General features: G+C 41.6%; 3 protein-coding genes across 3 annotated transcripts; 1 reads left to right on the top strand and 2 right to left on the bottom strand.

The window, feature by feature from the left end:
- Positions 1-12,098: 12,098 nt before the first annotated feature.
- On the bottom strand, positions 12,099-14,186 carry LOC139739918 (uncharacterized). The gene has a single exon (XM_071650519.1). It carries the CDS (start codon positions 14,184-14,186, stop codon positions 12,099-12,101), a length of 2,088 nt encoding a protein of 695 aa, XP_071506620.1.
- Positions 14,187-16,538: 2,352 nt separating this feature from the next.
- On the bottom strand, positions 16,539-19,454 carry LOC139739917 (uncharacterized). The gene is made up of 2 exons (XM_071650518.1): positions 17,226-19,454; positions 16,539-16,646 (listed from the first exon to the last, which is right to left on the bottom strand). Exons 1-2 carry the CDS (start codon positions 19,452-19,454, stop codon positions 16,539-16,541), a joined length of 2,337 nt encoding a protein of 778 aa, XP_071506619.1.
- Positions 19,455-21,788: 2,334 nt separating this feature from the next.
- On the top strand, positions 21,789-23,873 carry LOC139739916 (uncharacterized). The gene has a single exon (XM_071650517.1). It carries the CDS (start codon positions 21,789-21,791, stop codon positions 23,871-23,873), a length of 2,085 nt encoding a protein of 694 aa, XP_071506618.1.
- The last annotated feature ends 2,437 nt before the right edge of the window (positions 23,874-26,310 follow it).

The raw sequence follows: 26,310 nt of genomic DNA, 5'->3' as shown, positions 1-26,310 counted from the left end.
AATCTATCATGTTGACTGAGTAAATGCAGTAACATTAGTATAGAATGCGGAATTCCACGTACACAATCCGTTCAAACGTTTTAAAGTTTCGACACCGACATCACATGATGACAAAACCACGGCAGTTTGTCACGACACCGCAGGACAACGATACAAAGAAAATGTAAGGAGAATTTCACCGTTTTTTTTTTAAGTACACAATCCCTCGACTAACTGCTACTCTCCCGGTAGGACGTGTCCCGAGTATACTCGGCTGACATTTTCCAGGCTGTGGACTAGTCCCGAATATACCCGGGCTGAGAAAGATATATATGAACAAGATTTTTTTAATTATTACTAGAATTTCACCAACGAAAATGTAGGTAAATGAATTATTTATTTTGCGACTATATACATCAAAGTTGTCATCTGTGTACAATAAACCTGTCATGATTGCTTCTATTTTGCGTCTGTAAACAAGCTAAATACTGGCAGAAATTGTAACGGTACTCATACCTCAGCAACAGTTGGGAAACTGACCCATGACGACCGACCATTACCGAATCCGCACGCTCTAGCGATCTCATTTGCATGGGTATGTAAATCACCACAGACATTCAGGTAAAATCGTGCGTGCGGCGAGCACGACCGTAGCTTGCACGAACTTTCCTTACTTGGTTGTACATGACTTGTAATAATTGTGAAATAGGCCTACTGGTCCGTTTATGATGTACTGACTTCTAGATTTTCTTTGAAATGGGTCTCGGCGTGGCGACTTGCGGACCATTATCATGACATCGAAGTTTGGTCGATTTTCTTTCGCCGCTGAGTCACCGGGGTTCACCAAAAATCGGCAACTGGAAGCAAATTCAGAATTACATCTTTTGCATGAGTGTGTGTGTGTGTGTGTGTGTGTGTGCGCGCGCGCGTGTTATGTGTGCCTGTATGTGTGTGTGTGTGCATGTGTGTGATTATTACACCGATATTGAATCATTGCTATGCCTAGTCCAAATAACACTCAGATTATATTATAAAATCGTTCATAAGCAAACAAACTTATTTGGACAAGAACAAACGACTAGAGGATATTGCATGCATAAAACGCAAGAGTTAATACCCGGTAGTGTCACTGTATTGAGGTCATAATATTAGGGAGTTTTCGCTACACAACGGGAAGACCGAGAATACACGGAAGCAATCAGCTGTGACAGTCCCCATACTCGGACTCCCGTCGCCATATCCAAGCAGTTTCGCTTTCCAGTTGGGACGGAGGCGTGGGGACAAGATCGCTGGCTAGCTGGCTCACTCCTGCCCAGCATCGGGACCGAATGTTAATTTGCCAAGTAGGCCTACCGTACTCGTTTTCGGATTTGATCATGCGCAGAAGCAAATTTTGCACACGGCACGCTCAACTCCCGGCCGCGTCGTGCTTGCTTGCGAAAACTCCCTATTCATTCTGGCGAAACACAGCTTTTGAGGTGCGCGTGTTATGGGCGTGAATATTTTGAATAGTCCACTGTCGATTTACACTGTACCTCCATGAAGAGACAGCTATAGATGTACAAAAAACTTCCTAAATAGGCGCGCTCGTATGAACGCCGTCTAAAAAGTCAGGAGGTTATGAGCATAATGGAGAACGTCAAGTGTGGATTTGGGATCTACTGACTGTCGTTTAATTTTTCCTCACAGGTCCATAGAATGCATTGCGTTTCGCATGTATTACGTAATCTCTCTGTAGTGGCCCCGATGATTTCGTAGTTACGAGTGGCAGCGTTTTCTTTTAACACGTACGCTCAAAGTGAATTTAGAATCCGAATTATTATTATTGTATGCAGACTGTACAGCGAGATATACAGTATGATGGATTTATATCTTGCATCATTGTTTATACCAATCCGTTTCTTTATTGCATTTCAAACGAAAAAAAGATGAAGAAGAAATCATTATTGGCAACGGTTTCATACACTGCTAGTACTAGTAACAGTACATACTAGTATGCAAACACATTTGTAGTGAAGTAATTCACACTTTGTGAGGGATATACATGTAGTGTTAGATGTTGCTGTTAGTTGGAATTTTTAATTAGGTGTAAACCAGTACAGGAAACTGGAGATTGCAGTTAAAGTGCAGGTATTGTTGTTAGTGTTGACTGAGCTGCACTTTGTTTGGGTTTTATTTTGGTGGGCGATTGAGTTGGGACTATGGAAGGATTACCTGTGGTAGATAACAGGGAAGGGTGTATAGCTCTTTGTGCATTGTGCCTTCTCTGTATCCACAGCTAAGGAACTTAATAGCAGTATAAAATGTCTTGTTAGGGAATTAAGTTGGTCACCTTGGATGAGTTGTTAATTGGGTCTGTGTTTAACTTGGGAAATTGTGTTCCTTTGTTTTTAGTTGTGGAGGTTAGCTTTTTCTCTATAAAAAAATCGAGTGAAAATTTTCAATCTAAAAAGAGTGAATACAAAAAAGAGTGAATTTCGAGTGAAATTGGAGTGAATTTTGAGTGAAAATGCTCATTTTCACTCATTTTGGAGTGACGTCAGGGATCACTCCAAAATCTTCGAGTGATCCCTGACGTCACTCCAAAATGAGTGAAAATGAGCATTTTCACTCAAAATTCACTCCAATTTCACTCGAAATTCACTCTTTTTTGTATTCACTCTTTTCAGAGTGAAAATTTTCACTCGATTTTTTTTAGAGAGTGGGAGAGGAGTTCGACTTTAGATCTTGCCAAGCACAGACCTACAGTATGTAGGGGAAGAAAGTGTCTGAAAATGATGATGAGCTGGTGCTCATCATCAGTCAGTCCGAGCGTATCATCTTCAAAGTCTGAAATATCTTGTGACACATTGCTTGATCTGGTGAATATGTAACTTTGGTTACAGAAATAAAGCCGCCGAGGTCGGATTACAAATATATACCAATGGTTGAATCTCCCTATGTTTGAGTACGGTATATGTGTCGCAATGATGATATGATGACAGTCACAACAATGGGACTGTGAGAAAAAGCCCACAGGGGCAGGGGCGGATCCAGGAATTCTGTAAAGGGGGGGGGGGCGTGACTTACAGTATATTTCTGGTGCCTCTTCCGGGTTTCATTTCATTGTTTTTCTTTTTATTTCTTTCGTTTTTTACGAAAAATAAAGGGGGCGTGCGCCGGTTGCGCCCCCCTCTGGCTCCGCCACTGCAGGGGTGCAATTGGGTGATGCCCTCCCCGCGCGTATCTCTACAGTAGTATTCATTCCCATATACTGCAGGCGTGAATGAAGCTGTCGGTTAGCTCAGTCGGTAGCGTGTCTGCCTCATGATCCACAGCTAGGACCCGCGTCCAATTCGCGAGTCCCTCTGAGCAATATCGCGTGTAGGGCGGGTGTAATCATACCGTCCCTAGCTCTACTAATCTATAGAGGCAAAACGCTCTGTCCCTCAGATACGACCGGCATAAAATGGAGGTCATGTGTGTGAGAGAGAGTCACGACTTATGCACGTAAAACGCTTCATTATTTTATTTATCGCAAAGACGTCAGAAACTAACTTCTATAACTGGACTCCACAGGCTGTTGCAGCTTAATATGGGCCATGCAGCCATCTTCTCAGATGGAAATGAAACAAACAAACAAGCACAAACAGCACTGGGCTTATCATACATGAACAGGGACAAGTCTTGTTGTAGGGAGATTGTAAACGAAACTAACATGAATGGTCAAAACATTTTGGACGTGTGCTATAGTGGGTGACTTGGCAGTGTGCACAATTATCCACACGGTATATAAAGTGTATATTGTATTAATACCTTTTGTAACAGTAATAGTTGATTCGTTCACACCCGCTATCTCATTAAGAACCTAAGGTTATTTCATAAAATTCATTAATGACAAATGTAGGCCAATGCACTGTAAATATCTCCATTTTCATAACGCTGATTTAAAAAAAAAATAAATAAAAATACGTATGATATAGCATTCGCCAGAAATCGTTAATGAAGTGATGATCGGTCTTTGAAGTTTGCAGTATTTCAAAGAAGCAGATAAAATGCACCCCATATCACGTTGACAACGACAATGGTGATGTCAATTGCTCTGTCTTTTTGGTTCGAATTTTGTGTGAAAATTATATATGCTCATATTCCTCTTTCGGCTAAGTCTGTCGGTCAATTGTGTTATACCATGGGCTTATCTGGACTACCTATCTTTTTTTATTATATAGGTACATGCATTCTTTCTTATAGACTTCATGAAATCGCGTTGCAGCATTTTTACAACAAATGCTCAATTCCTTCATATACATTATGCTTGTTATCTAAGAACAGTACCTTATACATTATGCTTGTTGTATGAGAAAAGTAGGCCTACTTCATTTTTTTCCTGTCTTAATCGGGAAACCGTTGCGGGTGGTATGCAAAATAAGATAATCATTGATTTACAGTTTTGACATAAGGAAAGATCATTTCATCTAATTATACAAGTGGTTTGGAATCTCCTGAGATATGTTACATTGTGTGTGTTCCAACAGCATATTTTGTTTTTCTGAAGCGATTGAGTGATGTTATGAATCTTCTTCTGCAGCTTCCAGGTTGCCAACCTTTCGTTGCTAAATTGAATGAATTTCTACTCCGAACTCGAATGCTCACCTGCAAACGTACCTCCTGCTCAAAAACATTTAAAAAAACATAAAACAAACAAAAAAAAACCCCGTTCTCTCGCATTGAGGGGATTTTGTATTTCGATGGGTATTCTTATTTAAATTATGTAAATGCTAAATTGTTTGAAGCGAAAGGACTTAGCGAAAGGAAAACGATGTTGAATGAATATCTTTATGGCGCTATCTCCCTTTTTTTTAATTGAATGACAAACGTACGAAAATGACTGCAAAATCTTTTGCATAATGTTGTACACTACAGTTAGCCTTTTTGCTTCTCCTTTGTGGCACATTTTCACTCCTTCAGTTTATCTTATTTACATCTCCTTAAACTTCTTTTCCATCTATCCACTTCTTTATTCCCATGTATACAAACGTTACGTCAGCTTGAATATTATCATTGGTGGTGGTGATTACTTCTCCAAGAAACTTTGTTCGTTTATAAATTTTTTTTTAGCACCATTCATTATCTAGAAAGTTATTACCAAAACGTAGATTAAACACAAAACCTGATTGAGCATAATTTCATACATTTCGTTTGCAAAAGTCTGTTCGGATGATCTTGTATTAAACAAAAGTTAGATGAGCAGCTTTTTTCTCCCTTTATTTCTCATATAGATTCCCCTGTTTCGTATGAAGAGCTTATACATATCGTATCAACTAACTCGAACACTTGTTTCATTCTTTATTTCGGTATTTGAAAAAAGAATGGTGATAATCATTTTGGTTGGTGATGACTTTTTATCTTGTAAGTTATATTATTGGGTGAAATTTACCATTTTTATTTCATAAATAGTGAACAAAATTTGCCCGACTTTACGTTACAGTTCAAATTGAATCATCAGATTGCTCAGAAAGATGGCGGCCTCTAACCCCAATGAAATCACATATTTTATTTCATAAATAGTGAACAAAATTTGCCCGACTTTACGTTAGAGTTCAAATTGAATCATCAGATTGCTCAGAAAGATGGCGGCCTCTAACCCCAATGAAATCACAAATGCACTCGTGGAACTCATAAATAGCGAACAAAATTTGCCCAACTTTACATTAGAGTTCAAATTGAATCATCAGATTGCTCCGCTCTTTTATGCATCCCATGGAAACATATGTCACACGGTCAAAATCTATAGACAGTAATGATAAATAATTTGAGAGAGCTATCTTCTTACAAAGAAAACCTCAGTATTGCTGGCAGGTATTGCAATCGCGTGTTTTATGCAAATTTAGTCATAATTAGTCGTCAGGGATACCTAGAAAGATGCATCGATTTATTTAAATATTGAACATCTCAGACTCTTGTCAACGTATGAAAATGTTTAAAAACAAAAACAAGAAACGGACTAAGTGGAATGTCGCGTCTGTGAAACTCGACTTTCATATGCCTTTGATAATACAATATCATCAATTCTAGCATTAGATCGCCGTTGATGATTTACCTCATGTGTGAGTATGTTACACAATTAGGCACGCGAGCTTCGTACTCGAACACAAGTACGGACAAGCCAGGTGTCACAAGTGCACGTCACGAGACCGACACCCACGAGTCATACCGCCCACGAGTTATAAAGCTCACGAATCATACAGCCCATTAATTCAAAACTAAGCTTACAAGGCCCACGACACCGACACATTAAGCGCCGTGTTGTATCTGTCGAACTCGTGGGTTGTCTTTACCTAGTGTCGAAGTCATGGGCTTTATTTGCCTATAGTGTCGAACTCATGGGCTATATGACTAGTGAGCTTTTTGACTCATGGACCCGTTTTCAATGTCGAACTCGTGGGCTGTACGATTCGTGGGTGTCGGTCTAGTGGGATGATCCCGGTGTCACGGCCATACGTACGTTGTATCTATAGTATACAATGAATGAACTTTATTTCATTGTTTGCAATATTCCTTGACCAGTTATGGTACTAAGGAATTTTGTGAACAATTGAGAGTCAAGGGCGGGTTGTTGTGCTATTGATATCGCCACAATACGAGATTTACTCGCCACGTCTTTTGGTCGTGTAAATTGAAACATGCAAGGCTGTATACAATACTCGATCGAAATCGCTTTTCATCGAAAGACTGACTGTGAAGGCTTCGGGCCAACGGATTATAGTGTCAATTCTTGCGGTCGGCTACACGTCACTTCCGGTTGACTGGAGTGAAAACAAACAGCTTGCACGCGCTAAGCCTGCATATGCTATGCATAATGCGCATACTGCATGCTGTGCCTGCATGTGCGACGCGTTTTATGTGCAACTCTACGCAGACATGGGGACTGTTTTTCATTACTAGTATTCATTTTGTCATTTATTCATGAGATACATACATCATGTCTTGCCAGCAATATTCTAAAAATCTGGATCCTGTCGATCGATCGGTCGGATCCCGGTATTTTGCCAAGTTGAAGGCAGCCGGACTGGACCTGTGCCCGTATGAAATCGCGGCAGGACTCTGGATCAACGACCCGAAAATGGCCAGATGTGCTGTAGAACCTCATTGAGTAGGCCCTACCCCGATATCTACGTTTACTTAGTACCTCATAGAAACTTCAGGTAGGTCTATATGCCTATATAACGTTAGTACTGTAGTAGGCTTAAGGTAGGGCCTAATTTGGGGTATGCCTAGTCTAGGGCCTAATCCTGCTGCCCGCACAGCTACAGTAGTACAGCTTGTGCTCGCGGGGCGCCCCGGCAGAAAACACGTACAGCGTTACCCCTCCAGGCTCACGCGACTGTTTGTTTTCACTCCACCGCTATCCATGACCCCGTGACACGCAAAATACCCGGATGTCCGACCATGAGAATAAAGATTGCCCAAGTGCATTAGAAAGTCTAGGACAATGTGTCACCATAGCTCTTGTTGGTCAATAATGATAGATGCTCTTTTGAATTTTGGGTCGACTATACAGAGAACGTGAATTGTTCAATCCCCAGGCGCGAACCCAGATATAGGGGAAGCGACTATTGTTCATGAGCCGTCATTACAAACCAATCAGGAAAGCGGATTCCTACACCTCCAACAATAACACCATGGAAATTCTCTGATTGGGTAAAGTGGGTAAGTCACACCCACTAGCAACCCTGCATGGGTTCGGGCTCGATTTTGGAAAATCTGTCTGTGGAGGTGTATTGAACCCACGTAGAAACGCCCACGAATGTAGAAATACATCAGCCACAAAAGTAGAAATCGCTCACAAATGAAAATTTCAACCACAATAATTAATGTATAAATGAACAGCGCCCACTAATGTACCAACGAAGTTGCATGATACATTAACGCAAATGTAGAAGTAGACCGAACTCTGTGGTTTATCTCGGCTTATAGCACTTGTATAGGCTCTACGGCCAGTTCTGATTTTTCTTACTATTTTCTGAAGAGTTGTGTGTGTGTGTGTGTGTGTGTGTGTGTGTGTGTGTGTGTTTGTGTGTGTGTGTGTGTGTGCTATATTCCTATTTCGGGGAGCTGAACATGAATCCTAACAACAGCAAAACAAAACTTTAATATCTGCTCTTACCATAAACCACCCAATGTCTACTTTACTTTTATATGAAAGCGCTTCGGATGAATTCGGGAAAATTCGACACAATTTTTACTGACGTAATAGAATTGATCAATCTAAGAGCAGCAGACGATGTGTCATAGCTAAAACAATAAGATAATTTATTGCCCCTGAAGAAGAGCTTAAACTTCTTCGAATTAGGCTGATTGTGATATTTTTCGAAAGAAAAGGTGGCACAAAACACTGCTATACCAGTGCAAAGTTTAGAAACTAACACCGGAAGGGTACATCCAAATAAGTTTTTAGAAGGCAAGGGGCATCGCATTTTTTTAGTTTGAAAAGCTCGCCTAACAATGGTGAATGTGAATGAACAGCAAACCATCCGTTGTGGCAGCGCTGCATAAGGCCAAGCGCGATGCCGACAATGACTTTGGCCAAAGTGTTCGGGGCGGGCAAGTGCATGAGTGGCGTGGACTTTTACCTTTTATCAATATTAATAGATTATCGTTGCTGTTTGATGTTTTTAAAGCAGATAATTCAAATGGCACGAAAAAGCGTTAAATTCACTTTACATTGGTACATTTATGCTGGCTAAACATCGATTCAACGCTCACCTAGGAAAACAGCTACATCTTTAAATCTGCGCATTGTGTTGAGCCTATATGACATAGTCTGCTTTTTCTTGCCGAGTCCATTCAGTGAAGTTACAAATATCAGGAATGTTCGGTGGTTTCGGTAAGTTTTTGAAATAGAAAGGAGAGTTGCATTCTTCCCGTTTTATGTTGCACAAATCTATTCCGTGAGGTCGGGAATAAAATGAATGGGGCGAAACTCTATTTGCAATTTCATAAAATGTTATTCATGTTTAATATCTTTGAATGCAGGCCTACAGTTTAACAGTTTTGCCAGGTAAGTCGTACCTGCTCAAAAACGCTGGCATAAAACTTCACCAAGTGCGCCATTCCCCCCCCCCCCCCCGCCGAACGTGACAATACATTGGAATCAGATTATTGCCCCCCCCCAGAATCGAGGAATGAATAGAACGTTATATTCCGCAACGCAATACATGTATAAATCTATTGAAGAAACTTATCCTCATTAATTTTCGCTAAACGAACGTCGTCGGTAAACAATCTCTCACATACGCACACAGACACGCACGCACGCACACACACACACACACACACACACATTGAAACCATGAGAGTTTCATGCCAGGCAAACCCGAGCTTTTATACCAGCGAGATAGGCCATGCACAGGTAGGAAGACTAGAATAGAATATAAAATGAACACATGACCGATTCAAGTCATGTATCGTCATCCTGCAAATGTGACGGTGACAGATGAATCGGAATGATGTATGGTATTCTATATAGATGAGGAAAAATCAAATTATTCAGGAATCATCTAAATTCGGTCCTATAATATGGCTTTCGTGCTCCCTCATCATGCTTATGTATTGTGTACTTTTAGCTACACACACGGGAGCCCCTTGGGAGCGTCAATGACGCGCCAAGGTTTAGTAGTATGATACTGTGTAGTCCATAAAAACACAATTATCTACTTATCACCGAAGACCTCTTCATCACCATTATTTTATTGCTAACGGTCATACTAATTGTTCTTATTATTACTGTAGTATTATACATCTATCCTTGTTTACCTTTCTTCCCGATTACCTCACTGATACGCACCCGTGCATGTATAGCGTTATAAGGCTTAACTGAATCATCTTTACCACGCCTATATAGTATGATCAGAAAGTGAAAAAAAGCACGGTTAACTAGTCATCATCCAAAACAATGTCATCATCATTCATATTACTGTAGATACTACAATCATTATACTTGTTATCGTATCTTAGTTAATTATGTGCTTCTTTTTCATATACATTCGATAACCTTTTAATCTGCATGCATGGATGATAATCATACGTAATGTAACCAACAATGAAATATACTGTTCATTTAGCACTTTGAGAAGTCGAATATACAGTATGATGAGAATGATGTAGCCCTATACCTACCAGCTTATACACAATACACCTATCAATCGATCCACGCAATGGCCACTGAGAAACAATACACTGTACTAAAGTGATTCTAAAGGGGTGGCATATTTTTGGTTTTGGTCCGAATAAAATCTTGGTCCCACCTTTTATTATAGGACCAATACAACTAGCAACAATCATACTATGAATATATGTATAACCAAAATTATGTTTGTTTATACAGTCCATGATCTCGCTCAAATGCACTGTGCTTTCATAGACTGTATGCACAAGAAATGCATGAGTACCGTCTCAGCCGAAGTGCAGCTTTCTTGTTTGGCGCGATGCAAGGCTACTGTACAATATACGCCAAGATCGATGAACAATCACGCTGTCACGATCAAAACTGTGAGGAAAAAAACAACAACACAATTCTGATAAACAGTTTCTGAGTTATCAATTCAAAAGTTACTGTTAACAGAGAAAATTCTAGAGATAGTATACAGCGTTTCACCCCTAATATTAGATTTCCAACGATCATTCAACGATCATTGTAACCGCCATTTGTTCTCATGCATCTTCGTTTTTACGCAGCACCAATGACATTGGTGTGCACGCATGCAGCTCATGATTTCCGAACTGGAAACATTTCAGTCAGTGACTTAGGCGTTAAGGAATAACAACATGTAAATACATTGTCTTTTGTTTCGAATACAGGTGAAGGAATGTATTCGACTCAAAATGTTACACACAAACTTGAGCACTAAGTACGAAATATATCGCACAATAAGCCTTATGATAAAAAATATACTAAGCTGAAGTTTCATTAAGACGACATCGAAGCTGGTGAGATTTTAACCTCATTATGATTTAAAGCTTTACTTTGACATGAATTCATACAGGACTGAGGTGAAGCATGAACTTTGGTCCCTCAAAAAACAGTAACTATGAGGATTTAGTGACCCTAATTCTACATTCTTTATCACGTACCTTCAAATAGATTTTTATCACATCGCCAAAAGCTTGTTTTGGCACTTGCATCGAAAATCAAGTCCAAGGACTTGCAAGCGACAATGCACAGGATGAATCATTCAGACGGTTTCCTTCACGGATATCTAAAAGAGCTGTTCCATTATTAGTCTGTTCCTGTTGCTGTTGAACATTATTTCAGTATGTTGAATCGGTAGGAAGACAACACTCAATCCACACGACATGTACAATGTTCATCCTATACTGCGCTTGCATCGGCCCTTTTCTCCTTATTTTCATCAAAGAGAAAAGGAATTATATGGAGCATACCTACACAAGTTCCCCCTTCCCCCCGAAAAAAAAGATATACACTTCAAATTGCCTATTATCAGGAACATGTTTTTATATCATTTTGTGTGTGTGTGTGTGTTGTTCTACTTTTTAGACACACTTATGAAGTCTCTTTCTTTATCTAGATCGGGGATTATAATTGCGGGAAGAATAAAGAAAAATTGGCCTGTTAAATTGCAGTACCTTTAGTCAAAGAATACAGTATTTTGTAACACTGAGGGTATCCTCATTTTATTGCGACGAAGTTTGATATACATTGAATGAATAATTCCAGTACATAGTACTCTAAATCTGTTAAAGACAGTGAAACTTCTTAGGTTACAAAGGTTTTAATCATACCGTCACTCTGATCTCGGTATTTGCAAATTATTCTTTTCCACTCTACTCCATCATGTTTTACACGCATTCTGACGATCAAGATAAACTCGAGTCAAATTACACTCTGTGGGTACTTTCGTCTTTACAATAATACATGTAACTGATTTGAGAGCCATAAACAAGGTGCATAATCATTGCAATAATATGGTGTCATGGATAGTTCTAGTTTATATGGAATAAATACGTTATTGATTTAACCAGTAATATATGAATGAATTATATCACTACTTTTTAACCTTGCAAAATGATAAATAAAATCGGACTTGAAACGATTTCAGAGACTGTAGTTTTCGCAAGTTTTACGTATCGCAATGAGAAACTGTTGTAACCTTCCCATCCACACCCGTTGCCGTCAAGACAGCGGCCGAAAACATTCCAGATGGAGACACAGCCAACACGAGGTCACTTAAGTCGTGGATTTCCTTTTCGAATAGCGTGTCGAACTCCTCTCCTTGAAAGGTGAACCTCTGCAGCGTCTTTTGGCCGGTTTCGTCGGCCCAGAGCACGCAGGCAAGCCCGTGGACATCGCAGCCTACCACCGCCTTTTTCCATGCATCATCATGGATGGACGTGAGGACGTTTCCGTTGAAGTCGAGGATGCTCGCAGAGGCGGGTTCGTGCGATATGACAATGCAAGTCGGCTTCTTGTAGGATACAGCTACCCCAGTCGGTGACAGATCACCTGTTTGAATTGTACGCTGCAGGCTACCGTCAGCTCGAAGGACGAAAACTCGTCGATGATCTCCGTCCGATGCGTAGATAGTATCCTCACCGTCCGTAGCCAGACCGGATATGCTCCTCTCCTCCGGAAGTGCTCCCGATATTTCCGTCAGGTTTTCTGCTAGGAGATGCAACTTGGCGTCAGTGGTAGCAAGAACGAATCGGTGGTCGGCGAGATTGCAGAAACACATGATGCTGTCGTACTGCAATGTGGGCAGCAAGCGATTCCAAGCAAAGGTGCCACATCCTGGAATTCCCACTGCGGTTACCTTCATGAACGTACACAAAGAGGAGGTTTTTACAAATTTCGAGGTATAAGTGTCACATGAAACAGGGGTATAACAGTATCCTGGACCGAGATAATGTGCTTGCGAGCCGCTTTTAACATAAACAAGCTCCGATGTAAGGCCGACGCATTCGTCCTGTACCACGGAAGCAAGGCGTCCGTCTCGCGTGAATTGCAAGTCCTTTGGACCATTCTTACACGAAATACTTACAGTTCCTCTTTCTCTGCAGCTACACTCCTCAATGAACTTGCCAACTTTAGCCTCCATGGGTGTTACGTGGAAATGTAATCGTACCATTGACTGCTCGATATTCTTCAGCACCTGTTCGTCCGGTTCCTCCGCTATCGCCCTGTCCATAGCTTCAAGCAAGCTCTTGTACATGGAAGCAATTCCCACGAGATCATGTTTGTTGTCCAGTACTTGCTTTGTCATCAATATGCTCTTCTCGACCAACGCCTTCATGTTCTCAGTTTTCTGTCGTAATTGACTGAGTTGCTTGTTCTTTTGTTCCAGATGGTCATACCCTTCCCGTTCTAACCGATTGTGAAACTCTTTAACTCGTGTTTTGTACTCCTCAACGGCACATTGCATACTCTTGCTTGTTTTCTTAAAGTGGTCGGTGAAATGTGGTTCTAGCAGGTCAATCAAGTTGAGAAACTTTGCGAATTTCTCTGACTTTGCGGCAACGTCTTTACATCTCGAGCTCAGCTTCTCTCTAATTGTTGGAACGAAGTCTTTCAGGAACTGCAGCTTGTGTCCCTGCTCTCGGCTGTGGTCGATAAGTGTACAGTCATGGCATATAGGTTCAAGGCAAGTCACGCAGAATAGCTTCAGCTTCTCATCAGTGTGCTTTGGGCACAAAACGGAATGGTCTTTACTCTGAAAGGTGACCTTTCCCTCCAGCAAATCTGAGATGCTGGCTACGGCGTGATTCTGCGTCATCCGAAGTCCCGCGTGGGCAGAAGAGCACCGCTGACAGAGAATCTGACAACATTCGCGGCAGTAGGTATATGGGTTTCCTTCGGCGATGTCCTCAGACGGGTGAGCGTAACCACAAGCTTCACACTTGTTCGCCGAGTTCGCCAGCTTCCTTTCTCGCACCTCTTTCTCTATGAAATCCTCGACGAGCCGTGTAGCTCTGAAATCAAGCCGTAATCCACGCACACCATTCTCCGGCAGTTCAGTATGATCTTTGCACAGAGCGCACTCCAGTGACACTTTCCCCGAGTCGTCCTTTTGACTTCGTGCACACGTCTCCAAACAATTCTCACAAAAACTATGGAGACACGCAAGAATACGAGGAGTATCTAACCTTTGGAGGCAAATAGCACACTCCACCTCGTCGGAAACATCTGAATCTAGGTTCATGATTGACGCCATGACTGATGTTTTAACAAAATTACTCTCTGCCGAAAAATAAGCGATACCTCCTGCATGCAGCGCGTGTCATATGATTATAGTTATGTCGATACGAAAGTCGGATGTGAGAAGAAAATGGGATATCTATACACTATAATCTATAGTGTTCTTCATAATTTTGCAAAGAGTAACGTAAGGGCACGCAGTGCGCTGAGAGGGCTCCCCCTCTCGATTTTACATGTAGGCGGGCGGCGTAGTATGTAGTAGGCCTCACACGGGTAAATAATTCCCTATAGAGACGTGTGTTTAAATATAAAATTCAAAAAATTCTGTAAAATAGCTGGGAGAAATGAGGTGTTTGATCTTTACTAACCTGGATAAGTGAGCTAAGTGAGTTGGGGGTAGGGGGGGGGGGGGGGTGGGAGAGGAGGGGAAGGGGAGGGGAGGGAGGGGGGAGGTGTTTGACAGAATACTGAGTAGATCAACATAAACCAGCAGAGCTTGTATGGGATGAATATTTCTATTTGACTTGTGTGCATTGCGTGCATTCTCTGTAGGGCTCACACGGGTAAATAATTCCCCATTGACACGTGTGTTAAAATTCACAATTCAAAAATTTCTGTAAAATAACTGGGAGAAATGAGGTGTTTGATCTTCACTAACCTGGATAAGTGAGCTATACCCTGTCATCCATCAAATTTCCAAGGCAGGTTCTTCGGCTCAAACTCTGTCCAAGGGTCCGCAAAGCCAGACTACGAGTTCTTTTCACTAAAAAAATCACATATTTTCCGTACATGCACCATAGTCCGTTCAAATTCCATGAGAAAAGCTTTCATCTTCAAACCAAAATGTAGTTTATAGAGGAATTCATACTCAATATCTGCGCTATTCAGTTTTATGCCAAACTGCATTATTGATTTTTAATTAATTTTTTCCTTCATTTAATTTGGTATCTTTGGTACGAATTTGTGAAGGGGTCTAGGACATTCCATTTTATTTACAGGTGTGAGCCCAGTAGTGGTATATAGCCCAGTTGTGGTATGTAATGGAGGCCAACGGCGGCCATTTTAGGAAGCAAATAGGTGGGATAACCGCGGGTGCTTAATATATGACCCTGCGGAATGAATTCTGCCTCCCTTTCATTGCTCATTTTAAGGGGGTAAATAGCATTACATATGTATTTAGGACCTCATAAAGCCATTCGAAAGACTAATTTTGCCTAAACATCAAATAGATTAAAAAAAACCCTTTATTTTCCAGTCTGTAGTCCCTCAAAGTTCGAGTTATTTATTGAAAGTTACAATGAAAGGCAGGTTCATGATGGCCTTTTCTCTCCCCCTCTCTTTCTCTCTCTCTTGTCTGGCTCTTTTGGCTGTACATCAGAGGCGACGATCGGGGGGGGGGGGGGAGGGACATGACCTTTGGAATTTTTCGGGGGTCACTCCTCTCGATTTTTAAACTTAAATATTCTTATTTTTTTCCTTTTTAAGCAGTTTTGATAGAATTTGTGTCTAGCTTATATAGATGTACTCAATTCAATTCAATTCAATGGAGGTTTATTGACAATAAAAAAGAACATGCAGCTCATTAGCTGAAATTGTTCATTTTACAATTAAAACAGAAAAACAACATTGTACAAAATAAGTAGATATATTTGTGAAATTGGCTATCGATATGAATCGAAATGACGGAAACACTGTACAAACGATATGACGGAAACACTATACACAAAGATAAAAAATTGATATTTTAACCCGGCCTCAAATCCCTGAATTTTGAACCAAGACCCTAAAATTCCCATGGAGATTATCAACAAACAGTACATGCATAAATATTTTCTTTTTCGTTGATTAAAACCTTTGACCTCTTAACCCTCAATAAAAATGCATGTATTAAAATCATCAATAATGGAGTACGAATACTGAAAAATATTGCACATGTAAAGAAACAAATGATTGTAAAAATCATTGAGTAACTGAACTGAGCAGGGAGTAATTAAATTTCTGAACAATAAAATAATTGAGCTTAATTATCGATACGCATCATAAACACAATCATATGAATGTAAACAAACTCAAGGCGCCGTTATGGCACAACATGTGGTTCTCAAAGCAAGTCTAAAGCACATCTCAAATATAAAACAATATTTCAACACAATTGACAAAACATTAAAACAAAAACAGTGTATTTATCACAAAGGTATTGAGTGCTTCCCATCCCCCACCCACCAAGTCCAAATCAATGAACATCCAAATTATTAAATAAAACATAAAATATCTAAAAATCCAAAAAGTTTCAACTTACACCGAACCTATCACAAATCCATGCATCAAAACATAAAAGAGAGAAAAAAATCAGCACCAAACAACAAACTTATAGCATCCAGCCTGACCCTTGACCCTTGACCTTTGACCCCACGCCCTCAAAACTCTCAAGAGGATCATTGATGGGCAGGGATATGCACTTCAAATTGACATTGACCTTTTGGACATGAACAAAATACGCATGAAATTTACTATCAAAAACACAAAGAGAATACTTTACAAAAGGTCAGGAATATTGCACATTGATGAGTAGAAAAGTCTACAAGCCATTGAGTAGCCTCACTAAGCAGGGGATAGTTGAGTTTCTGAAACGTTGTGTTCTGGTTCGGGGGGTGTCGATATTTAACGAGTTCCTAAGGCTACGAGTTATGAGTTGGGAACGCTGAGGAGGAAGCATGTCACGGTGACGGGTAGAGCGAAGGAGGGATTTTCCAAAACTAGTGAGAAGGGAACTCCTTCTTTCAGACAATGACTCGATGTTCATATCGCGGAGAGCATCATTATAGGGGAGATATAAGGGGTAACTGATGAGGCGGAGAGCTCTCCTCTGCACCTTTTCCAACGCTTGTGACTGCTCATGAGTCAGGTTGGTGCACCACACTGGGGCAGCAAATTCAAGAAGGGGGCGGATATACACGGTGTACACAAACAACAGATCATTATGGGTAACTCCGTTTCTCCTGAGTGAGCACAAAATGTAAAGTCTCCGAGAGGCGCGCGAGATCATTTCCCGTACTTGACTATCCCATCTCAGGTCTGATCGGATGGTAACGCCAAGAATGCGCATGGAGGATACGACTTCAATCGGGTTGTTTCCAATAGTAATGACCGGAGGGGGGACATGATTACGCAAGAAGGTGAAGTGCATCAATTTGCATTTTTCAGGCTTGGGTTTCATGTAATTAGCATTGCTCCATTCACAAACAGATTCAATATGAGATTGCAAATTGTTGTGGCCGGCTTTGTGAGAGATTTCGACTATGCTCAGGTCGTCGACATACTTCCATCTACTGTCCGCTGTCAGGGCGAGGTCATTGACCATGATCAGAAAGATAATCGGGCCAAGTTTTGTCCCTTGGGGGACTCCGCACGTTAGTGATTCCGAAGATGACGTAGTTCCCTTGTAGAGCACCGTCTGCGAGCGATTGGACAGGAAGCTGCAGATTGTAGGAATAATCGATGGGTTCACTTCAAGATCGATCATCTTTCTAACAGCTGTCGTATGGTCAACTAAGTCGAAAGCTTTTGTAAAATCAATGGCACAAAGATCGGCGTAGTGACCTGGTTTGTCAAGGCCTTTGTAGATTGTATCAAGCATGCTTATCAGGTAATGGCATACTGAGCTGCCTTTCATGTTTCCAAACTGACGAGGATCGATTACATGCGCGATATCAGACATAACCCATTGCGCGAGGAAACCCTCAAAGATGCGAGCTATTATCGGAGTGATCGAGATAGGACGAAGTTGACTGAACTCAACAACTGGAGTTGTCTTAGGCACCGGGCATACGGATGCTGTTTTCCAGGTATCAGGAAAATATCCAGAAGTAAGGCATTCGTTGAACAGATTTGTCAAAGGAATTGATAATTCGTAGGCAAATTCCTTCAGCAGGCGTATGGGCAAGTCAGATGGATGGCCAGCCTTGGATGCATTCAGACGCCGAAGTCGGTTGTAGACATCTCGTCGCTCTATGGTTGGGGGAGGCCAAGCTGGGAGATAGGCCGGTAGCTCCGAGAAGTTGCAACTGGGAAGCTGTCTACAGATGTCGGCAAAGTAAGTGTTCAAACGATTGGCAGTTATAAGACGAGAGATATCAGGATCTATTTCAAACTGAGGTCGCTTTTTAAGGCCAGAAAGACTTCTGATCTGTTTATGCCATTTCCCTGGTTCGGTCTCTTTTAATTGTTGGACTTTTTTGCAGTAGAAAAGCCGTTTAGCTATTTTGATTTTCCTTTGGACATCGTTTCTCAAGTTCTTGTAGAGTGACATGTCCCCACACTTGAAGGCAGAATTACGAGCTGAAATGAGGGAACGAATGGTGTTGGTCATCCATGCTTTATCAGCTACTCTACGTTTGACAGTCACTCTGTGGAAATGGGATCTATACTGGTCAGAAAGAAGTTGTCGGAAAAAGTCAACTTTGGTGTCGACATCAGGTAGGGTATTGATAACTGACCAGTCCATCTCAGTTACCCACTGCCCGAAGGATCTGACAGCGGAATCTCGGTAAGGTCGATAGGTAAATTGAACAGATTGGCGGCAGGCATGATCATGAATAGACTTGAGAGAAATAAGTGAGTGGTCACTGTTGGCAATAGGAGCACATATAACTGGTTCGTGGTACTCACAGGCAATGTCAGTGAAGATCTTGTCCAGTATTGCAGTTCCCCTTGTTGGGTTCGTGACAATCTGGACCAGTGCGGTATGTTGCTCCAAGGGTGACGCATCGAGATCGTTGAAATCACCGGTAATGAGTAACGAAGCACTGTCTGACATTGCTCTGATAGAATCAACAGTGTCAATCAGGTGGTTACAGAGCTCCTCTCTATGTTCCGATCGCGGCGGTGAGTACACAACAGCAACGTAGATGTGATTGCGCAACCGGAACTGACTGGAGGATTGTAGTTTCATCCATAGTACTTCGAGGTAGACAGGGACACAATCAATGAAAACTTCTGTTGCAGATAGATCATTGCGGACATATAAACAAACTCCCCCACCAGGACGATCGGGGCGATCTCGATGAAACAGGTTGTATCCAGGGAGTTCACATGCAGATGCAGATTTGTCCATAGAAAACCATGTCTCAGTAACAGCTATTAACGGAACATCCTTGTGCTGAGATCGCAACGTAGCTTCAAGGTCATCGATCTTGTTATTGAGTGACCTGGCATTGAAGACAATCAGTGATGGCGACACCGGTGCCTGTATCGTTTCTGGTTTAGGTTGACGTAAATTATGCATATTGACTCCCTGTCTGCCAAAGTGTAACTTTCTATCATGTTCAGGGGTAATAATGACACTTATCTTCCTTTGCTTCCTCTTACCTGCTCGCTTACCTCGATGTGTACGTTTATTTGCATTTATTCCCAGTTCACATACAACATTCCATGCCTTTTCGGGTAGTGGTCCATATGGAATATGTGCATTCATTCCATTATGTGTCCAGAAGCTGACATCATTGACAGAAAGGCGGCATTTCAAAAGGTAATTCTGGTCATGCAGAGACGTACAGGAAAAAAATACTCTGTCCACATTGTGTACTGACCAGCAAAGCATTCCTTTTGATGTCGCGTTTCTCAGCTGAGTTGGCAGGACCCGGGTTTTGCTCAATGTCACCACATTGTAAGATAAGTTGAAACGTTGATTCTGCGTTGGCGTAGTACAAAATACGAGATCCACAGATCTTGCGACTTGAATGCAGAAAGTTGTGTAGTGTGGGGTTGAGAATACCGTGATAGCCATCTAGGTCACTGCAGATTCCACCGCTATTGTGTCCACAGTACAGGACAATAAGGACTAGAGTGAGGTGCATGAGAAACTCCATTGTCCCACTGAAGATTCACGGAGCACAGGACATGGAAGTCAATAGAGTTCAAGGTTGGGTGGACATGAAAGCAACATGGTCTCTACCTACAGGCAAGATGTCACCTCGTACACCACTATGCACCACTCCATGTCATGTAGAGCCAAAACTTGATTCTGGAAATGCTAGCAAACCACGTCAAGATGTTCGTCAAAAAGGGTCTAGTCAAATCCATGCAATGCCACAAATACACTAGTGGGTCCAGTAGAACGTAATCAGTAAAAATATCCAAGTAAAGAGACACAACTACTGGAGCAGACTTGGAGGGCTGCCTGTGAGGCGCACGCTCACATCACATCTCACACGCTCACATCACATATAATTGAAAGACTGCAGATATTCACCAAAATTGTGCACCAAATCGTATGATTTTAATTCTGAGGATGAAAAGCTTCTTCGTGTGAGAGGGAGACACCCCCTCCCGCCCCCTTCGGTCGACCTCCAAACTCAATACACCGTGAAGACGGACACGCGGATCAAGAGGTGACAGATTCTTCGATCCTAGGCAATCACATTGTCTCTGAACATTATTTTTTCTTCGTACTCTAACATCGAAAATATTCCACTAAAATGGACGCTTAACTGACATGTTTCTACAAAAGCTCAGACGGAATGGAGGGGGTACGGTTGTAACAAATTATATTCTCAGACAGCAATTTAATACATGATTATGCTGTATGGTCATCTAATATTGATCTAATCATTTTTTTTAAAAGTGTTGTGTGGAATAAGCAATGTGAAAAGGGGCAGGTATAAATGTGGAAAAGTATAGTATAAAAAAGGTAAAGTATAAGCATGGGACTAGTTTAGTCTAAAGTAGGTTTACCTACACCTATGATTTGTAGTAATAAGTGCTATTTATAACTTTATTTACTGCTTCCATTGTCTGTAGACTACTTCATGCATAAGTTTCACGTATATTAGTCACTTGAGTGTACCTCAGAGATAATATTCTTTGTCATCTCAGAATTTGCACAATTTTTGTTTCTGTTATCGGCATCAGTAAGTGAAATAATATAAGTAATTTACAAAAGAGTTGAATATTTCATTTTCAGAATATATCGAAGATAGAAAAAAAAATGATTGTTTAGCCTATTTCCTTCAGTGTATGTTATAGAGTTCCAATTGTTTCTTTTGTTTCCTTCACGACCGGTCACTTAAATAAAGTTAATTTCTAGAAGTTTATAATAGTTAAAAACAAGCAAAAATCCTCTGTCTGTGTATACATTTTGTTAATCTACTTGGGTTTTTTTTTTACTTGAAATGAAGTGAAGTTGACCAAAATTTCTTACCATTTTTTTCAAAGAAATAAGACCTTGCATTTCAGTAAATTACAGTATGAAAATGATTTTTTTTTTCATTAGTTTTCATTCCAAAATGTATACTTTTATTCACATTAGGCCTGTAAGTAGAAATGTTTTGAAAGGAAGAGTGCTGAATATGATTAAAGAAATTCCCAGGTTGATACAGCCAGTAGTCTAAGCTTCTGACGCTTGTTCGATTATACCGCTCAACGCGAGCGGGCGGCAGACTCCATGTATTAAAATACCGCTTCCACTTCCGTTTCCATCATCTTACGCAGCATGTATCTTTGGTTCTTTTATCTAGCTGACGTTTGTATCAACATAAATGCATGCGGCAAGCGCTGGTATCACATCTGTATTTTATTTCGGTAAAGCGCTCAGTTACCTTGTGAATTAAAAGCAGCAGTCATGGCGTCCATCATGAACTTAGATTCAGTTGTTTCCAACGAGGTGGAGTGTGCTATTTGCCTGGAAAGATTAGATACTCCTCGTATTCTGGCGTGTCTCCATAGTTTCTGTGAGAAGTGTTTGGAGAGGCAGTTTGCACGAAGCCAAAAGGACGATTCGGGAAAAGTGTCACTGGAGTGCGCTCTGTGTAAAGATCAAACTGAGATGCCGGAGAATGGTGTGCGTGGATTACGGCTTGATTTCAGAGCTACACGGCTTGTCGAGGCTCTCATAGAGAAAGAGGTGCGAGAAAGGAAGCTGGCGAACTCGGCCAACAAGTGTGAAGCCTGTGGCTACGCTCACCCGTCCGAGGACGTCGAAGAAGGCAACCCATTTACCTACTGTCGCGAATGTTGTCAGATTCTCTGTCAGCGATGCTCTTCTGCCCATGCGGGCCTTCGGATAACGCAGAATCATACCGTAGCCAGCATCTCAGATTTGCTGGAGGGAAAGGTCACCTTTCAGAGTAAAGACCAGTCCGTTATGTGTCCAAAGCACACTGATGAAAAGCTGAAGATATTCTGCGTGACTTGCCTTGAACCTATATGCCATGACTGTACACTTATCGACCACAGCCGAGAGCAGGGACACAAGCTGCAGTTCCTAAAAGACTTTGTTCCAACAATTCGAGAAGAGCTGAACACGAGACGTGAAGACGTTGCCGCAAAGTCCGATAAATTCGCAGAATTCCTCAGCTTGCTTGACCAGCTAGAATCGCATATCACCGACCACAGTAAGAAAACAAGAAATAGCATACAATGTGCCGTTGAGGAGTACAAAACACGAGTCGAAGAGTTTCACCATCGGTTAGAACGGGAAGGGCGTGAATACCTGGAAGAAAAGAACAAGCAGCTCGTTGAGTTGCGACGGAAAACTGAGAACATGAAGGCGTTGGTCGAGAAGAGCATATTGATGACTCAGCAAGTGCTGGACAACAAGCATGATCTTGTAGGAATTGCCTCCATGTACAAGAGTTTACTTGAAGCTATGGACAGGGCGATAGCGGAGGAACCGGACGAACAGGTGCTGAAGAATATCGAGCAGTCGGTGGAACGATTGCATTTCCACGTAAAACCTTTGGAGGCCAACGTTGGCAAGGTCATTGAGGAATGTAGCTGCAGAGAAAGAGGAACTGTAGGTATTTCGTGTAAGAGTGGTCCAAAGGACTTACAATTCACGCGAGACGGACGCCTTGCTGTCGTGGTACAGGACGAATGCGTCGGCCTCAAATCGGAGCTTGTGTATGTTAAAAGCGGTACAAAAATACATTATCTCAATCATACATATTACAGTCCTGTCTCGTGTGACACTTATACTTCGAAATATGTGAAACCTTCCACTTCGTGTGCATCCATCAAGTTAACCGCAACGGACGTTCCTGGATGTAGCACCTTCGCTTGGAATCGCTGGTTGCCCACATTGCAGTACGACAGCATCAGGTGTTTCTCCCCTCTCTCCGGCCACCGATTCGTTCTTGCGACAACTGACGCCAAGTTACATCTCCTAACAGAGAACCTGACGGAAATATCGGGAGCATTTCCGGAGGAGAGGAGCATATCCGGTCTTGCTACGGATGGTGAGGATACTATCTACGCGTCGGACTGCGATCATCGACGAGTTTACGTCCTTCGAACTGACGGTAGCCTGCAGCGTACAATTCAAACAGGTGATCTGTCACCGGCTGGGGTAGCTGTATCCTACAAGAAGCCGACTTGCATTGTCATATCGCACGAACCCGCCACTGCGAGCGTTCTCGACTTCAACGGAAACGTCCTCGCTTCCATCCATGATGACGAATGGAAGAAGGCGATGGTAGGTTGCGATGTCCACGGGCGTGTCTGTGTGCTGTGGGCCGACGAAAACGGCCAAAAGACGCTGCAGAGGTTCACCTTTCAAGGAGAGAAGGTCGACACTCTATTCGAAAAGGAAACTCACGACTTAACAGACCTCATGTTGGCTGTGTCTCCATCGGGAATGTTTTCGGCCGCTGTCGTGACGGCAACGGGTGTGGATGGGAAGATTACAATATCTCATTGCGATACGTAAAACTTGCGAAAACTATGCGTCTCTGAAATCGTTTCAAGTCCGATTTGATTTATCATTTTGCAATGTCATGTATAAAAATTATTTAATTCGTGCAGGCCTACATATTCTAGGTAAAAACTCTATATACATTTTTTTTTTTTTTACGCCGTAGACTAGTATTCATTCATTGCACCATTTATTGGGATATTCATGCACCTCACTGATGACTCTCTAATCTCTACATGTATTATTGTATGGGAGAAGGTACACTGTGTAATTTGACTCGAGATTATCGTGATCACCAGAATGCATGTAGAACGTGATAGACAGGAGAGTAATGATTTTGAAAAGGAGAAAGATGAGAGTGACAGTTTGAATAAACCTTTGTACAAGTGTAACCTGGAAGTTCCTGACATTTGCATGATAGATTTACAGATTTTGGCGATGTGATAAAATCGATCCGGCGTGATAAGAATTTAGAATTAGGGTCAGTAATCCCCTTTCCTATTATTGTTCGAGGGACCAAAATTCACACTTCAATGTATGAATTAATGTCAAAGCTGTAAATCAGAGGATAAAATTTCACCAGTTTCAATGATGATTTAATGAACATTCAGCTTGGCTAGTACATTACTACTGTCAGACTGTATACTGGTATACTATACTTTTCTTACTTTGTGCTGAAGTTTGTGACAGTCTCGTATATGTACTCAGAAAAAAAAATGACATACATTTGCATGTTGCTGTTGCTCAACGTGTAAGGCATTGTCTCATAATGTTTACAGTTCGAAAATAATGAGCTGCATGGTCAAACCAGTGTTTCTGATGATGCGTAAAAAACGGAGGTGCATGTGAACAGATAGCGGTTAAAATGATCGTTGAATGCTTCACACGAGTAAAAATATGATAGAAGTGGCGAAATGCTGTGTACCATTCTATTTTTTCTCTACCTAACAGTAATGTTAGAATCAATAATTCAGAAACGGTTTATCAGAATGGTGATTTTTTTCCTCACAGAGACCATGAAAGCGTAATTGTTCATCGATCTGTGGCGTATGTTATTGTAACCTGGCATCGGGCCAAACAAGGAGGCAGCACTGAAAGTGCTTGGACAGTATACCCATACATTTCTTGTGCATACAGTTTATAGCACAGTGCATTCGAGATCATGAAGTGTATAACATGTAGCCTACATGTACTCGAAGGATCAGTGTGTTCGATTGCATTGGCTACAGCCTACATATTGGCATGTACAATGTACCAGGTATTCTCTGCGGTATTGTGTATCATCGTGGACTAAAATTCATAAGTATTCCCACGGGGAATCCCCGGGGGAATCCCGTGCCGTATGAAAACTACCGACGTTCTAAATACACTCCATATGAGGGATACATATCCCATCATTGTCTTGATGAATCTCCACATGCATTGTAAATAAATCAAACTGCACCTTGGATAGTAAAATATCATACGTTTGATATGCATGTATCACAGGAAGTATTCTAGAACAAGGTCTTTTTACAATGTTATGCCACGATACAACCACGTATAGAAAGCGAATTATATTGTATTACATTCTCATCTTAGGAATGACTGACAATACATGGTGGTAATCTCCATTAGACACATATCGTATATAGGGCCTATACACGATATCATATAGACCTGCTTGTCATCAATATATTGTACAGAAATTGGGGAAAGTGAGCTCGGTGATTTGTAGATACATGTATAGCATATGACGTGAATGGTGATTTCAAGTTTTGCCAAGGTGGATTAGATTTTTCTTGTAGGTATTTGCATAGTCAAGCTAGACAGCCTCAGGACTCACTCCAGACTTTGTGCTTTACAGGGCCGGCGGAGCGTTTTCAAAAGTGGGAGGGAGGCACTTCCGGGTTTCATGAGCTAACAAGCAAAAAAAAAAAAAAAAAAAAAAGGGGGGGGGGGGGGGGCTTTAGGGCAAAAACATAACCTTACAGCGCTCACACTTACCCTGGGGGCCCAAAGTGATGACACCTCATGTGTTCCTTTGTATGGTGCACAAAAAGTGTGTGTGTGTGTGGGGGGGGGGGGGGGCTAGCCCCCTCCCCCCCCCCCCCCCCAACCCCGGTTCCGCCGGCCATGCTTGATGTTTTGTGTCGTGACCGTTTCGAGTCCCCATCGTCTTGGTGAACACAGCACATCCGTCGGAGGTTCTGCAGAGTTTTGGGGGACTCTAAACATGGTAAAAGTTTAGCATGTTTATCCCGATAAACTTAGTTTCTCGCTGGGGTAACTAAGATTTTCACTTGGTATGGTCCATACTCCTCTCTGGTTCAGTCCTTTTCAGGACTACACACACTCTAGAAAAAATACTCTCGCTCACTTTCTCGCTTTTTCCTCTCCTATCTTCTCATTCCTCCTTTCATACCAACAGTCATTTTCAGGACTCACACATGCTGAACCGCAAACCGAGCAT

Source organism: Diadema antillarum, unplaced genomic scaffold, assembly GCF_040938485.1.
Source record: "Diadema antillarum isolate AM-2024a unplaced genomic scaffold, OU_Dant_1.0 seq00000821_RagTag, whole genome shotgun sequence".
NCBI classification, from domain to species: Eukaryota; Metazoa; Echinodermata; class Echinoidea; order Diadematoida; family Diadematidae; genus Diadema; species Diadema antillarum.
The sequence above is the reverse complement of the archived record's forward strand: the minus strand, read 5'-3'. Positions and strand labels throughout refer to the sequence as shown.

Coding starts and splice junctions, on each gene's coding strand:
- LOC139739918 (XM_071650519.1), bottom strand. CDS start 14,186: ATGGCGTCAATCATGAACCTAGATTCAGATGTTTCCGACGAGGTGGAG.
- LOC139739917 (XM_071650518.1), bottom strand. CDS start 19,454: ATGCATAATTTACGTCAACCTAAACCAGAAACGATACAGGCACCGGTG. Junction 16,647..17,225: donor ACCTGAGATGGGATAGTCAA/GTACGGGAAATG, acceptor CATGTCCAAAAG/GTCAATGTCAATTTGAAGTG.
- LOC139739916 (XM_071650517.1), top strand. CDS start 21,789: ATGGCGTCCATCATGAACTTAGATTCAGTTGTTTCCAACGAGGTGGAG.